Source organism: Halichoeres trimaculatus, unplaced genomic scaffold (genome assembly GCF_033239565.1).
Source record: "Halichoeres trimaculatus isolate MK-OKI-2021-1 unplaced genomic scaffold, fHalTri1.1 fHalTri1_scaffold_17, whole genome shotgun sequence".
NCBI classification, from domain to species: domain Eukaryota; kingdom Metazoa; phylum Chordata; class Actinopteri; order Labriformes; family Labridae; genus Halichoeres; species Halichoeres trimaculatus.
In genome coordinates this window covers 21,861,381-21,878,608 of record NW_027437195.1, presented here as the reverse complement: position 1 = coordinate 21,878,608, position 17,228 = coordinate 21,861,381, and the positions used below count along the sequence as shown (strand labels likewise).

The window sequence follows — 17,228 nt, the reverse complement described above, 5'->3', positions numbered from 1 at the left end:
CATCACAACGGGGAGTGAAAGTGCAACAACAAAGGAGAAATAGAAACACTGTGAATCATTTGACCAGACCTTCGCTCTACTTCTCATTTTGAAGGTTCTGACTGCTGGTCGTCCTGTGGAACAGATTTCCTGAGCAGTGTTTCAAAATACTGATTCCTTTCTTGCTCAGCTCCCCCCCAATCAAATTTTTGGGTTATCAATCATGTTTTTAGTCGTGTCACGATTTCTCCAACCTCTAAATCTCAGTGTTTCATTTATGGGCCAAAGCAGTCAACTTAAAGAATGAAGCCATGTTTGTTTACACAAAACAGCCGCCAAATCCTCCTTTTTCATTTTCAACACCACTATCTGGCTCCTGGCGGACTATTTTCACACCAACTGCTGCAAGGATCCCTAAGTCTTCAGCTCACCACCCTGCTCCTCCTCCCTCACTGAGAGGAAAAAGATAAACCCTCATTTGGAAAGTGGGTAAACATCAGCTCCCAGGCAGGTACACATTGAGTTACATTTACCTTGCCAGGAGACAGAAAAAAAGGAAAAGAGGAGAAAAGAAAGAAAGAGAAGAAAAAAATCCCTTTGATTTGGAGTTGGTGGAAAAAAGTAAATTTACTCCAGTTGCCGCTCAATTTGGACCGGTGGACATTAAAGCAGGAGCCGGTGCTTAATAAGAGCCATGCCTGAGCGAGGGTGAGCCAGTGGAGGTGTGTCTGCGTCTGATTCTCGGCTCCAAGGTTCCTGCTAATAGATTTCAGCTTCCTTAGTGTCCCAATTAGCTGGTATGTATGCTCGCTTTATGAATTCATGAGTGGATGTAAAGTGTGTGAACATACACGAACAGATTACCCACTCGTTGACGTGTAGTGATTTTTTGTGTGTATATCTCAATCAAAGAGAGCGTCAAACGTGTTGTTTTGAGAAGCTTAGAACAACCAAAACAAGCTTTTTACTTGACCTGTGGACATAAAGACATGGCGACACAAGCAGAGAAGACAAACAGATAAAGCTGTCCACTTTTAGAGCTTTTAACACTTTTTAAAGGAAGAGCATTACAAAGAAAGTTGTAAGTGCACTTTTAACCCTGACCCGGTGTAAAGACGGACAGGCCGAGCTCAAGACTTACCTGCAATAAACCCTTTTAGCTCCTTCACGTGGGCATAAATCACACTGTGTGCCTTCAAAGTATCAAATATCGACTAATACAATGCCGCTCACCCCGGGGCTTTTATCCCCTGCGTTTCCCTCCCCGCGTTCTGACGGTGGCACTGCCTTCAAAGTGCAACCATCTCATTTTTTTTAAAGGCACGCCAAGCAATTTATTTACCAAGAAACTGCTGCCGTAAATGACAGAAAAGGCAGCACGATTTACTGACAAGTAAGGGGCAAAGGAGGGAGAAGGGGGGCTGAAACTGAAGCCAGAGGTCTTGGCTGGGCCTGTGAAGGACTATAAAGCTTTAGTAGTAGCCCACGACCTGTTTATGGCTGGCTGGGACACTGTGGTGTGAGGCTCCTGATCACTCTGTGGAAACTGCTGCCGCTCTTGCAGAAAGCACAAACAGGAGATGGCAACATAACAAAAAGTCATTCATTAATCCATTCTTTTGGTGGCATCTCATTCATCGTCTGAATTGTTTAAAAGAGCCACAAGCCGAAAACTGAAACGCTCACTTTTGTTCATAAATTCAGTAAAGAGGTTTTTAAATTAGGGATGATGTGGGAACACAGAATCATCTGACCTTTCCAGTGTGGGGAATAAATGAGTAAATGATGCATTTCATATCCCTAACATGGTTTAGACTCTCAGGGGAGGATTCAAAGCAGATGTGGACTGTAACAATCTTTAAATTGGCTCATGGGTTAGGGTAAAGCTGCTTTTCAACCACTGGAATTTTGTTCCAGGAAAGAGGGACTTCTTGAGGAACTATGAAGTTTTTGACTACAGGAACTTGATATCTTGAGAAACTTGACTTTTTGAGGAAATATGTGCCTCTGACAGCAGGAACTAGGGTCTAAATATTGTTCTGGGGTAACAGTCTCCACTAGGGGAGGGGGGTAGTTCCAAGAACCACAAGGGCAGAACCTGCAAGCACCAAACGCCTCAGATTAAATCACCACGAGTGTTTTTAATTCACCAGCATCCATGGATTAAAACCAGCTGAGGCTGAAAATCCTTCATGCTAACAGGCTAACACAAATGAAGCCTACCTGACTGTCTCTATGGTGTGATTTTAGCTGAACGGCCTTGCATATTTGTCTTACTGCCCTCTGTTGCAATAACTTTTTATTTTTCTCTATCTAAACTGGTTTGCATAATCTACCCGGGTCTTCAACCCTTGATAGAAACAGACAAAAAAATTGGCCTCACGAACCATGTAGTTCCTGGACCTTATTGTCCAGAAGCACCTTAAGCTACACAACATATGAGATAACATTAAGTTAAAATTGCTGCTTACCTCGTCTTCACCACATCAAGGGGATGCATCAAGCAGATCTCCACCAGACCTGGGAAGAAAAGAATGGTCAAGGTTCAGACTTAATAAACCATCGATCTGAAATAGCCTGCAGACAATTTATGCGTTTTTGAAGCACTCTGGGCTTATTTTTAACACATATCTTAATTTTATTGTATATATTTGTTTTGAATTGCCAATAATAGTACCCATAAAATTTCATTTAAAATAACCACCGTTTGTCTTTTTTTTTTTTTTTTACTTGAACCTCCTCATCCAATTACATGATTCGCTTCCTGTGTTCCCTATTGGTTCCCATAGTTCAAGTCCTGATGATTACCTCCACCAAGGAGGTTATGTTTTTGTGAGAGTTTGTCTCTTTCCTGTGAACAACATAACTCAAAAAGTTATAAACTGATCTTGATGAAATTATCAAGAAATGTTCAAAATGAGATAAGTAGGAATTCACTACATTTTGAAGGTGATCTGGATCACCGTTTGGATCCAGGATTTTTTTAAAGGATTCTTTATCATTGCGAGATAGGGCCGTTTTCACCATTTGTGTATATAACTCTACGATAAACTCTACTGATTGCTTTGCAAAACGATACAAGACAAGGTCACCATAATTTTTGACAGATGTAAAGGTACGATCCAGATCCTGACAATAATCTGGATACTAAGATCTGGAATATGAAATATGTACTGGGTCATCATAATTTTCAACACTGTCAGGAAACAAATTATCGCACAAAACAACTAACAACAAATTGTAGCAGACAGTCAGCTGAAAGGGAGTATAACATTAAAGTAGGACTAAAGTGTTGCGCGTGTGTGCTCTCAGAGTACTTTTATAGCCAGACATTTGACAGTAAGTGTGACATTTCACCTGAGAACCATCTGATGAAAAAGACTGCCAATGAAGTCAGAGAAAGTTTCAATAATTCAAGTTTCCTCAAGTCAAATGGTTACATCTGCCAACCACCCACAAAAAAACAGAAAATCAGAACTATATCCTGACTCAATAATTCAGGACTTCTGAACAATCATTGTCAGGATTGTGTCAAAGGAAACTCTTGTCAGTGACTCAAATTCCCATCATTCGAAAGGCTGAAGCCACCAACCATATCATGCATGCAAACCTGTTTTTTCTTGCCAGCAGCTGGAGAATCAATGCAGCCGGATGATCAGCGAGGGACTCTGAGGTTTCACACACACGCTAACTATGTGCATCTGTGTTTAAAAAGCCACTGCTTTGGCACGCACGACTTCTGACTCAATCAGGTCTTTTTTTAACTCACAATCCTCCCTGCATCCCTTTACTGCTGCTCCGAGGGCTTCCCCTGCAGATTCCACTGTGTGTGTACACAGCTGCTGTGCAACACGGACTCTTTCTAATGTGCTCAATTAAACATATTGTCTATAAAAGAATGTGTCTTCTGGGCTTTTTCCATGGAAGTAATTATCAAGTGAAATACCACTGAGAAATGACTTTGTCCACAGTTGCAACCAAATGTACAAATGTGAGGAACCAGAACTACTGACCCGAGCTACCGGCAGGAAAGAGTCAAACAAAACTCCATCTGTCACGGCTCAGTTCACCTGACTGTGGCTGTTAATGAATCTCTATTATTAAGGTAAATACGGTGGACGCTTCATTTTCTGGCCCGGCTGCAGTGAAGAAGAGCAGCACCAGTTCTTTCAGCAGGTAATCAGATTGCATGGTGACACCAAACCTGCTTGATCAGCCTGTGCAAACAGGGGGATGCTGGGAAGCCAGCGAACAAGCTGCGACAGGTGATGCAGAGGTGAGAGCAAAGTCTGGGAAATGAGAAACTCTGAGCAAGATGGTATTCAAGGGAAGCTAAAACAAAAGTGAAAAAAGTTTACAAAATTCTCCAGAATTGTCCACTGACTTGTTCTACACTCTTACAAAAAGCTGTACAACAATCTACACGTTTTTAAGGCTAGCATTCCTATCAAAAACAATAATAAATAAAACGACACTGAGCAGATACAGTGATTGGCTCAGCGTGTTCACATCAGCTCTCAGCTAGATGATGTTAAAGTGCACCACGGTCTTCAGACGCAAAGTTGACGTCAGTTGCCGCATTGCATTTTCCTCAAAGATGGCAGTTGCAAAAAGATCGGGTGATGACAAGTATGCATGCAAAACCAGGCTGTGTGTATTTGAGCGTCTGTCTAACGCCCTATCCAACGAGACACTTGGAGAACAGCTGATGGCAGACGAGTCGACAGGCTGTAGGGGTTTGAAGAAAAAGTGAAAGGGGAGAAAGTGTGCAAACATAATCCTTTGAGTGACCGTACTTTGACATGTCATACGGGCTGTAAAACCTTATTTGATTTGTCTTTAACCTTAAGTTGGCTTTAAAAGATTAAAAAACAAACAAACCTGAGTTATTCTGCTCTCAAAGAAATAACTCTCACTCAGAGGGTTTGTGATTTCTTTCTACATCCTGGAACCTTTGTGACCAGGTCCAGTCACACTAGTTCTCTGTGTTAATGTTAAAGTGAAAAAGTCAACAATGAGAAGTTTTTCAGAAAGTAAAAGTCAAGAAAGAACACATGCTATACGCTATTGTATGCCCTGTCAATCAAATGACAAAAAAAGCAGCAGAAATGGGCGTTGTGTTGCAACTGACGACAGATCCAAGATCCAACCTGCCGTCGCAACACGTTTTATTCAGACTATTTGTAGCGAGCCAATTAACACGGATTAATTCTGTTTAACATGTACAGGAAATGTTTGGCAATTACACTCATTAAATTTTATGTCAAAATAACCCGTCATTTATTTCTTGAGGAGACACTTCACGGGAATACGTCAGCGTCAAATGCCTGAAGACATCATGTATGTATTTTTCCCTGACACCTCTGAGAGGCAGCGTCTCGCTCTGCTGCACCCCAGTGCATCATGGTTTTTCTACTATAGCTGTCAGCACATACTACTGTTTCATCATGCAGCCACACACACTGGGGAGCACTTCACACCCAGCTGCAGTCGGCGATGCTCTGTCACTGAGGGGCAAAATGAGGAGGTGATTCTGCTTAGCTTAGCTTTTACTTTCTGGCTCCTCCTGCAGGCACCAAACCAGGAAGAGGAGGAGGAGGAGGGTTAATATTACAGTGACCTGCCATCTGGTTGACATTTATGGCTTTGCTACGCATCATTGAATGACATATTGAGAGATTCCTTTATTTGAAGGTTCCTTTGTTGCAGGACCACAATGGTAGTGACAGGGCTTGTCACCCGGCACCTTGCAGACACACACAAAGACACACAAATACACACCTAGGCACAAGTGCTAATTGTAAAGAGGAGTGTCTGGAGCACAGCCATCGAGAAAAATACTTGCATATTTGCTACAGGACTGCAGTTTTTTGTGCCAAGACTTAGTGTAAAGGCAAATTGCATAGTGGAAACAAAAGAGCTGCCAGGATACAGTGAGATGTTTAACTGATTTTATACCGCAGCAAAGTGAAGGTTCAAGTCAGGGCCCGGTTTTCTCAGTGTTCACAGCTGATGCCATGTGCAGCTTTTACAGCAAGAGAACTCAACTTTTGTTTCGGGTATGACAGAACAACAAACAAGCCGCATCGCAAATAAAAGTGCTGCATCATCCCTTGTAAGATGAGGTGATCTTCGAGACTTAAGAAGTAGCGTCACAGGTAGCGCTGGTGTTGCCACCGCCAAACTGGCACGACATTCCAGGTCATCTGATGACTTGTCTCCCGGAGAGAGATGATCATACATCACGCGGATGAGATGATTATCTAAGTTGGTTTTGGCTCGGGAATGCACACGGTTTCGCTCCCACGCAAAAGTGAGAAAGAAAAACAATAGTGCGCCAGGGAGCGATTGCTCAACGGGTGCAGGTGTCATCCATCATGCTGAGACACCCGGTGAATGACTGTAATTCCCAGCAGCCACAGGGAGAAGGTCACTGCCACAGGAAGCAGAGCTCACATGGTTAAATGGGCTAATACATGAGAGACGTACTGGAAGTGTATTTCACACGCTTACTTGACCCGCTCAGTACCAAAGCCTCTAATGATAGCTTTCACCCTACCATCTTAAATATGTTAATTATAGCTTCTGGAATAAAATGAATAAAATAATAAAGATCTTTCCATTAAGTGTTAAATATTTCCTGGTTTGAGGATTCAACTGAAGTAGACTGTCAAAACTGTATACTTTTAATTACAGCAAACAAAATCAAGATCCTAAAAGTAAATTAATGTACAAATGAGTAGATAAAGAAAATGAGGAAAACTTGATCTCAGAGAAAGCTAATTTTCAGAAAAAGTTGTTTTTCCACTGCAGAAACTACAGATACTAGAAGGACTAAGTGTCTTTAAGCAGAAAAATGTCAGCTCTTGCAATAAGATTGAATCTTTTAATGCTAAGAATAGTGGCTTGTAGAGCATTTACACTGCAAGAAACACTGTCAAAAGTTCCCCCAGGAGTTCAGGAACTTTGGGGTGAGTGTGTCCACTTGGTGGACTTGTTGCATGCCAACCGTAGATTGTGAAAAACACAGAAGTGGTTTATGTGAGGTCATTCACCGTTTCTGTAGAGATACCAAACAATGGCAGGCATCCTATTAAAAATGCTGAGTCATCCTAGCTTTTAAAAGTAACCTCCAGCCTTTATAATTATGACACATATAAAAATTTAATCAGACTGTAAACAGGTTACTATAAAAAGGGACCAAACGAGAACTCCTTTGATTTCACAGCCAGTCTCAAATGAACAATTTTTTTTTCTATTTCTCTATGGCATTGCCTTCATTTTTTGACAGTCATTGTTGCAATGACCTGTTGATTAATCCATATTAGTTTGAAGGCCCCAGTGGAAACACAGAAAGTGAAAAACTTCAGGGAACCTTAAAAAAAGCCTCAGAACCTTTAGTTTTCAGGTATACTCAGCTAGTTCACAAAGCTTTTTAAATAACATGTAACAGAAATGTGGACATGTACAAGGCAAATTGTTTTAAAAACATGTTACGACACAAGAATTTACCGGTTCACTGGGATCCAAGCAGAAAATCATTGCTTTTCCCCAGTTTTCCAAGAACAAGACAAATGTAATGACAGATTTTTACCTCACAGGTCTGCTCCAGTTCTGACAGGAGCTCCTGACTGAACCTGCAGGTGAGCGCTCAGGCCTCCATGTCCTCCATTAATACTTTTCAAAACAAAGCAGATCAGGAATGCTAAACAAACCCGGTGAGCTGCTGCTCCCTCGCAATTTGTCATCCGGGGTAACAAAGCCAAAGTGATACCTATCAGCGACAGGGCCAGAAGCTTTAATCACACCACGGCTCTTTCAGCGCCACAACGGAGGTCAAAAAGCCGAAATATTTACAAGGATTAATAAGAATGCATAAACACAACAATCATTACACACTAAGGTTTTTCTTGATAACATCTTTTGTGTGACTTCTACAAGGTTATGCCGATTTTATCTTTCATTACAAACCATTAAAGCCTGCCTGACTACATTTTTATGGGACATTTATTGTGTTAGTTTATTAAAATATAAACCTACTGTGACAGATGACAATAACTTTACACGGTATCTGTGGGAGAACACATACACTTGGCATAAACATGACAAATCAAGGAAGTAGGTGAAATAAATGTAACATAAAGGGAAGCCGAATAACACGGGGCCCGCCTGCTTATGTGAGGCCAATAAACTATAATTACGGCCAAATGAGGCACGCCATGCCACTGAAATACGGCTACAGTGCAAAACCTGTTTTCAAAGCAAACATGTGGCGCAACTATCTGAAACTTATCGCATTAAAGTTGAAATGGATTGTAAAACATTTTGATATAATAACAGAAAAAGTAGACCTTCATGAAGATATATAATCACCTCACAGAGAGCAGAGGGTTATGGGTACACTAAGAGCTGGGATTCCTGAATATTATGTTTTTTGAGCAAAAAAACTGTTATTAATGCAGTAGAAGGCAACCATTACTAAAAGTGATTAATGCTCCCATCTAACTGTGCTTTCTGTGAGAGGTGGATGAATCCGTTCCCACAAATTAGTGGAGAAAAAAATAACTCAGAGCAGCAGGAAAAGAAGAAAAAAAGATTATATTAGCTCTATCTCCTAAACCAAACACTCTGCTAAAGAGCGACTGATTATGTAGGAATCTACATATAAAAAAAACACGCATGTTAATGGCTCAGGACGTCTGAGGGGAGAGAGAAAGAGAGCTATTAATCACAGATATCACCAATCAGACTTCCTGTCTTGGCAGCTGAGACGCGTCCCGTGAACTCCCCAAACAGTCCATAATGCTGCGCTTGAAAAAGCTCAAAGGGTGCTTAGAAAAACAACTGAGGCCATCTCCAATGACAGTAGGGGGTTTTAAACTCAGAGTTAAAAAATGCTGGTGTCGGCTATGCTATGCTATGATCACACGGATCATAGCATTAGTATGATTGCGAACTATTCAAGTTTTTTCGAGTGGGTTATATCCACTATATCATCATTTATAGGTCTCACTCTTTTCTGTATTTGTCTCTGCTAAAATGTAGATCAACTGTTGGTAAATAGGTCCTTCTAACTACAATTTTGATGGTTTCATGTCCACTTCTTATTTTCTACTTGCAGGTCCATGGTTTCCAAAAAGACTGTCAAATCATTAGAAATGAGATAATTTAATATGATGAGAATTCTATTTTTAAGTCTTGTCTGCTCAAAAGCTATTCAGAATGGAGGATGTGGTATCCCGATATGATGTAATTCTTAAAATGAATAAAAGTTTTTCTAAGTCATTTGTCGTCCCCTCTGCAAATAGACTACTGAATGCTTCTTACCCATCTTTACGCTGCTTATCTCTTATCTTTTATCTGTCTTTTATCTTATTTATTGAAACTTGTATTTATTAAGTCAGACTGACTTTTAACCTTGTCCACTGTCATCATCTCCTTTAGTCTTTTTATGTTAACTTTTAACTCCTTGTGTAGTTTTTTACTGTTGCTTTAAAATCAACTTGTCTTTGTTGCTGTTTGTGTATCTGTCTTGTGCAAGCTGCTCCACACGAATTGCCCTATGTGGGATTACTAAAGTTGTTTGAATTTGAAAGATAAGCAGACTGATAAATGCATTTTAATTTGTCAGGCTTCTCTCTTTCTCTTCGAATGGTAAAGTTTAAACCAATATTTTTAAATGCAGTGACAAACTTCACAGACAAGCTTCATAGAGATATTCTTTTATACCCATACAGAGACTTCCACTACAGAGTCATTCACATTTTTAATGCAGTGCTGCCTATGTCTCCCTCCTTGATTATTTAAAATGTTATTCAGAGAATTTCAGTGAAGTTGTTCAAAGTATTTGCTCACACAGTCTCCCACAATGTGGTCTTTGCATGTATACTTCAGAGTCAGCATCTCTGAAATACATTTTATGGACCTGGTTATGTTGATAACATGTTGCACTATTTTCAATTACACATTTTTTTCCAGTTTACAACTCATATGAATTATTTTTTGCCAATATTTTCAATATTGGCTCAATGTTTTAGGAATTGAGATTATAATGTTATAACCACAAAACTTCTAAATCAAAAAATTTAAATTGTTTTTATCTAAATGGATCATGATTAATCGATGCCTCTTGTTTTATACTAAACACTTACAAACTTAGAACTTTGTCCTCAAAATTTTGTTCATAATTTTTCTAATTGATTAATTACATTTGATTTGTTGTATATATGTATATATCTATTGTACACACACACACACACACACCTCTGTTAATACTCTGATTATGGCTGCCTTTTCCTCACATTAGGATGAATAGTATGCAGTTTAAACCCTCCTTAATGTAAACTTGTTTAAGTTGACTTGTCCATAAGGGCGTGTATATCCTGGAGAGTTACTCTGTGTCCTGTTTGCGGGTCAGTGGACGCCCACGCACGACTTGCAATGAAAAGACAGAAACAAAACAGGAGAAGAAGGCTGATTTGCTCACTACACCTGAAACTTTAGCAGTTTTTGCATAACAGCCAGCTGCCAACACCCTCAGAAACCAAGCACCTTGTTTTTTTAATTAAACACTTAAAAAAAATCAGAGAAAAACAGAAGGTGAAATAATCAATCATTTCAAATATGGAGTAATAGATCATGTTTGTAAATGAATTATTGATTTTTCCGTTGCCTGTGCTGTCTCCAGGTTAGATTTATCATTGACAGTCATGCATCACGGCGGGTTTTCCCCACTGGCTATATGCACAGACAGCTCGGGTATGTCCCTGTCTGTCAAACTTGAGATGAACTCTGTGATATTGATGAAGTGTGGAGGGGTGTGTGTGTAGTGTGTGTGTGTGTGTGTTGATGACTGGGTCAGGGGCTGAGCAGCTTGGGCTGGCGTGGTAATGACACCTCAGTGACAGATTGACAGACAGACCGTGCCGACAGTGCAGCGCTGTCACTGTCTGACGCTCCCTCCTCCATTACTGTCACTGTTTCCTTCACACCTGTGGTCACATTTTCTTTCTTTACACACAACCATCCGATGCAAATTTGTACGCCAGCAGTGCGGAAGTGTGTGACAGGAGGAGAAGAGAGAGGACAAAATGGATGCAAAACCTGTTGTAACTGATGTTAGAGATGAAGTGCTCTGTGTCACTTTGGTGTGATTCTTTTAAGAGGAGTGCTTTTAAACAAATTGTCTCCAACTCCTGCAGGACACCTGTCACCATCTAAATAAACTGTTCATACCAGAACAAAGGTTTCAGGGATTAACACCAAGTCCTAAAAATGAGAGAACAGCCTGCAGCTACAGGCACCTCAGGACATTTCCATAATGAATGCTTATGTTGTCTACAAGTGGATCCCGCACCGAGAGTTCAAATGCTGTGCAGGGGCTGCAACAGAAACACTCAAGTGTGTAAAAAAACAACTAAATAAATCTTTAACAATAAAACGGAGGGGAACTTTTTGAGAAGTTGAGGTTTATTACCTCTTGCCTGTCAAAACCCTTAACTCAAACCTTTATTTTTACACACCTGAACCAGTCAGGTGATCATGGAGTTAATGCTTTATATCTAGAGGTCACTGGAAACATTTTTTAAGCAGCTACACCAAACTTATTTTAGTCTGATATGCACTTAAATCAACTAGCCCAAGAAACAAGGAGCAAGTATTAGAGATTGGCATTTCAACCACTGATATTATTTAATATTTGCGGCAAACAATTTGATGATTAATCTAACAGTCGCTGGGAACTATCTGACAATTAGCCTAATAGTCACCGGTAGGGATAGGTACCGAATTAGGTACTTTTACAGGTACCAACCGTATTTAGGTACCAACTGTATGAAGAATATTATGCTGAATTGAAAAAAATTGAGATTTTATTTTAATTGTTTAAATATATTTTTTACCATATGAACACAAAAAAGTACCAAAAATTGGTACCGTTGAGTACCGATACTGATTGCCAGGTACCGGGCATTGGTACCGGATCATTTCAACGTGAAAGGTACCCATCCCCAGTCACCGGGAACTATTTCATGATTGTTCTAACAATCACTGATGATTCATCTCAACATCAACTGGAACTATTTGACAATTAAACACATAGTCATCGGGAAATATTTGACAGTAAAGCTTACAACCAACAGGAATTATTCAGCAGCCAATTAAATAGTCACAGAGAACGTTTCAACTATTCATGGAATAGTCACCTGGAACTATTTCATGGTTGATATAATAGTGACCTGGAACTTTTTTACCATTCATCTATTATCACCAGGAACTCTTCAACAGTTACTGTAGTTTTATCTGCTTTAGAATCTTACAGAGCAAACACGCTTTGGCGGAGACAAAATAGCTTTCAGAAGGGCCACTCTGCCATATATACAGCTATAAGTTAAATAATATGTTTTGAAGGTGGGAAAATAATAACAGGAAATATCTGAATCTTCATGAATTAACAACTATTTGAAAATCCTGACCTATTTCAACAAATATCCCCAGGTAAACCTCGATGTTTCAGGTATCTCAGGCATAGTTTCAGGGAGTTTGTAGTATGGAGGTCATGTTTTTGAAAAGATCCATCAATGTTAAACTATACACCTACAAAAGGTTGTAAAGTGATTTATGTATATTTGACCATTTTGACTCAAAACATTGGAAATCAAACAACTATGTATGCAATAGGGAATAAAGTCATAGAAGAAAAATAAGTCAAATCAGTCAAGTCTTGGTTTCCTCAGTTGCTATTTTGTCCCTTTCAGCACACTGTCGTGAAGTGTTGCAGTGTCTTCTTGCTTTCTGTCATAAGCAAGAGGACACAAATGGATCTATGGATTATATATTCACACATGTCCTGGTGTCTGTTATAGTAGTGGGCGCACAAACATGGAATCACAAGAGTGTTATTATTTGGATGTGAAAGTTATTTTTCTATTCGAAATTAAAATAAGTATAGAATTATTTTTTATTTTCACTCATTGTAAAAGTATGAAAACACATTTCTTGGAATGTATCCTTATTTTATAATTGACATAATTCAGGATTGAAAGATGCAGTTTTCCCTAATCAACTGTATGTGTTGGCTCATTTTAGTTTGGCTTTTTAGGAGATAAGTCAAGTCAGTTAGGCCGCTCAATGTCAGCATCAGCCCTGTGTATTTAATATGACGCAATCCAAACACACAATCTAATCAATCTTCATTCTAGCAGGGATCTGTTTCTTGACTTAATCCGGGAGGTTATATGATGAAGAAACGCAGGGAACTTGTTTAAATTAGTTTCTTTTTCTTTCTTCTGGCGGAGCACCCCAACACCTCTGAGAAATATGTATCTTTCCAAGTTTGCACTCCATCCAAAAATGCAAGCAGGCGCCCTGGGTCCTTAATGAAACACTTTAAGAGTGCTACAGTGATTTCGTATGTGGCTTTAGATACCTAACCACATATTTATGATGTTATCCAACTGCCTCTACAAGTCTGTGATAGCATTTGCTGACTCAGGAGTCGACTGTGTAGTTCTTTAATTCAAGTAAAAACAAGAAAATCATCAGTATGCATTTTAAAGATGTTTTCACCTGACCAAAGTTATTTCACTTTTCCCAACCTCTAATTGAACTTTAGCTCATCAGTCTCACACGCCTACAGGTCATATCAAATCTAAAAAACCACAAAAGTACTTGTTACTCAGCTGTTGGCACCAGTTCTGATTACCAGACTGTAATTATATCAGCTTTATAGAAAGGAATAAATGATGCATGATGCAACTTTATTAAAATGTACTTCAAAAGTGACAAAGATTTATTTTGAAAAATTGGAACTAGAACATAAAGATCACTCAGAGCAGCTGTCACACTTCACTTTTGGGAGAATTTAGACAACCCGTCTGCGCTCACTCTTCAACTATTGTCTAATTCAGAAAAAGAGATACAATTGGAATTAAGTACAAAAAGGGTATTCTGCTGAATCACAGTTTTTTTAACTGGGTCACGCAATGCTTTCACTATGAAAAACGATCAGTCTGTCATTATTTTTCGCAAACAGCCAACCACTCGTCAGGTGAACTACCTTCTGTTTTTAGTTCCGTGCTGGCATGTGTCGGGTGTACGTGCAATCTGGCTGATTTGATTGCAGTTTACTGCGGCCATTACTCATTATTCTGCGGTTATCAGCCCACACTGCTCCAGTTTGCACATGTTACAGAGATACATTCGACAACCGCCTCCTGACACACACAGATACAGGAGAGGAGAATGACGAGGAAGCACTTCTTCCATAAAACCAACAGGAAGACGTTGTGGCTAACAACACCCAGAAAGAAGGTTGTTCTGACAGATAATGCGTCTCAAATTAACTTCAATAAAGGAACAAATGGAAGACTGTACCTTGTTTTTTCAATGTAAACACAAAATAAACAGGCACAGTATGATTAATTAACATGTTGCAACTGATACCATCGTTATCCTGGCTTTTCACCTCAAGAGTCTTGTGGAAAATGGTTTTATAAACTTTAACCCCTGTTTTTGTCTATATTTTACAATAATTTTCAATTAAGTTTTTGTTTTTATGAGGTGTGTCAGGTCAAGTTGTTCTAGCGAAGGTGTAAAACAGTCTTTAACATTTCAAGTGAAGAGACAACTGCAACAATCAGTCAGTTGCAAAGATTTAAATCTGTCATGACAACATTTGGAGATGCTGTCTTTTTTGCAAAACGACGGTGATAGTTTTGTAGTGTTAGTACAAAGCTGGTGAAAGTTATAAGAAAAAAAAAGTTTTGCATGACAAATATTTATATTGCTTTATGAAAATGCATCAAAAAGTGAAGTTTTCTTGCACTGAGCTTTAACTCATATCCACAAATCTTGAAATACCATCTTAAGAGTTCATCAAACAAAGCTGAGATACACATCATGACTAGGGGTGGGAGAAAAAAAATCAATATATTGTAGTATTGGGATTTTTTGTTTAACTTTTTAAATCCTGAATGTTTTTGTTCAAAAATCTTTTTTTGATTTTTAAATGTAAGTCCTTCATTTTAGTCTTTGTTCATAAGCTGGGTTGGAAAAAAGTTGAGATGTCAGATCCCCTGAATAAATCTTAAAAACTAACACAAATTATGTGCATTTTTGGGAAAATGTGGCTCCTGATATAGTCTGTAGACATCATCATCATTAATCATCTTTTTGACTAGGTTGGTGTTAAAAAAGTGAGCCAAAAATTGCAAGAATCAGAACTATTGAAGAATTGCAAATTGAACTGAATCAGCACCCCAAAAATTGTAAAAGACTCGAATTTAGAGAAAAGCATATTACCCCAGCCCTAGTTATGACTATTATTACCATCAACTCAACTACCCCTGCACTGCATCCTCTAGCACTACTCCTCCCATTACCTTCTTCATTCTTCTCCCATAGAAATCAAACCATCAACTTCCTATGTTGCACTTTTTGAGCTTTCACAGAGCACATGGACCAGACCATTATGGTGAGCCTTTATATGCTGCTGCTGAGTGATGTGAAGCAGAATGGTTAACGTGAAGTAAGTGGACTTCCCACTGCAGACACCACCATCATTACCTCCACCACCACGTCACCACATCACTGCAACATCACCGCCGCTGCTCCTGACACACCCACCCAGCCTACAACCTGCACTCCTCAGCCCATTCACCTTATGTAAACAAGAGATTACACCTCATCCCCATCCCCGGCACCCGGAGGAGAGAGCTGTGTCGTTACTGTCACCTAGTGGACGGAGGGGAGACAGGGATTGATTAATACACAGAGAGGTGAGACAGAGAGGGAGGGAGGGAGAGGGAGGGATGGAAAGCACATGTGGGAACCACACAAAAGATGGCTTTCTGCCTGCGAGGGAAGAAAAGCAGCTGCACAAGTACACTCTGTTTAATGTAAGAAGAAAAATACATATGCAAATTATCCATCAGTCCAATGTGTCACTTTAGAAACCATCATCTGTCAACACCTGCAAAACGTTGCACTTTCCCGTCTCTTAGTTGTGGAACTGGTATGAGTGGTGTTTCTCTTTTTTTTTTTTACACGCAGAGCGCGCTGACCACTCTGCCACAACAAGCACAACTTTGTCCGGAAGCTCACCTGAGTCCATAAAAGCTGATAATAGAGCCAATAATTGGGAGGGAACAGCAATAATGGAGTTTTAGTGAGGCAGTAAATACTTTAATTAGTTGTTAACACCCTGTGTCTATATGGATAGGCTGAAGCTTCCCCTCTGGCTGCTGTCTGGAATAAGCTGGATGGACATTAAGGCAGACGACATCTGTCTTTAAACAGAGAGAGAAGCAGCGAGTTACAGAAACAGAGAGTTTGGGATTTATGTGTTGTGATAGCAGGTTGCTAAAAGACGTCAAGTTGTATTGCTAAATTTGTTTTATTAAAATGGTTCCATGGCATGGGATGAATTCTTAAGTGTTTGTCCTGTTAACATTTTTTCTGTTACATGGAAGCTAACTTGGGATAACATGGGTACTAGGGATAGGCACTAGGGCTGAAAGATTTTGGAAAATAATCTAATTGCGATTTTTTTAGACCAATATTGCGATCGCGATTTGGCATACAATTTTTTTGGGGGGGGCCTTTATCCTCTGCATTGTTCCCTTAACACAAGTTTTAAGTCATTTTATAGTATGACTAACCAATAAAAGATACTGTTGGCATTTAAGCAAGTCTTTTTTGCATCTCTTGATTGAAAAAGAAAAAGGAACACTGTGAAATAATACTGACCTCCAGTTGTCACTAAGAGTAACAAACCATACAGAAAAAAGTGACCAAGGGGTATTGCTCTACGATCTTCTGGATAGATCTTTGTAGCCCACTAAGGTTTTTTTTGCCGGAAAAAACATTTTGACTTTTGCTGGTTTTAAGGGAGAACAAGTTCAAGTTACTACCCTCCCTCCAGGTCTGTGTACATGAAACTTTTTTTTTTTTTTCAAATTGCAGCCTTTGCGATTTGAAAATTGCATTCTATTACATTGCAATGTTGGTTTAAAATCGATTAATTGTTAGGCCCTAATAGGCACTACAAGAGAAATACTCGTTGGAAGTCACAATTCACCAATTATTCAATAGTTCCACATGCAGACATAAGGAGATAGAGATTCATTTACTAGTTGTATGAGGCTGTGGCACTTCTATCACTTCTATCACATTAAAACCAGGGTCTAATAATAATAATAATAATAATAATAATAATAATAATAATAATAATAATAATAATAATAATAATG

At 39.3% G+C, this 17,228-nt stretch overlaps 1 protein-coding gene across 2 annotated transcripts in view; it reads right to left on the bottom strand.

The window, feature by feature from the left end:
- Positions 1-17,228, bottom strand: part of slc25a21 (solute carrier family 25 member 21) — a 111,606-nt gene that overhangs the window by 34,100 nt on the left and 60,278 nt on the right. For both annotated transcript variants that reach the window (XM_074692083.1, XM_074692084.1), the window contains one exon: positions 2,451-2,499. In XM_074692083.1, coding sequence (XP_074548184.1) covers positions 2,451-2,499 — 49 coding nt within the window. The remainder of the gene's footprint in view (positions 1-2,450; positions 2,500-17,228) is intronic.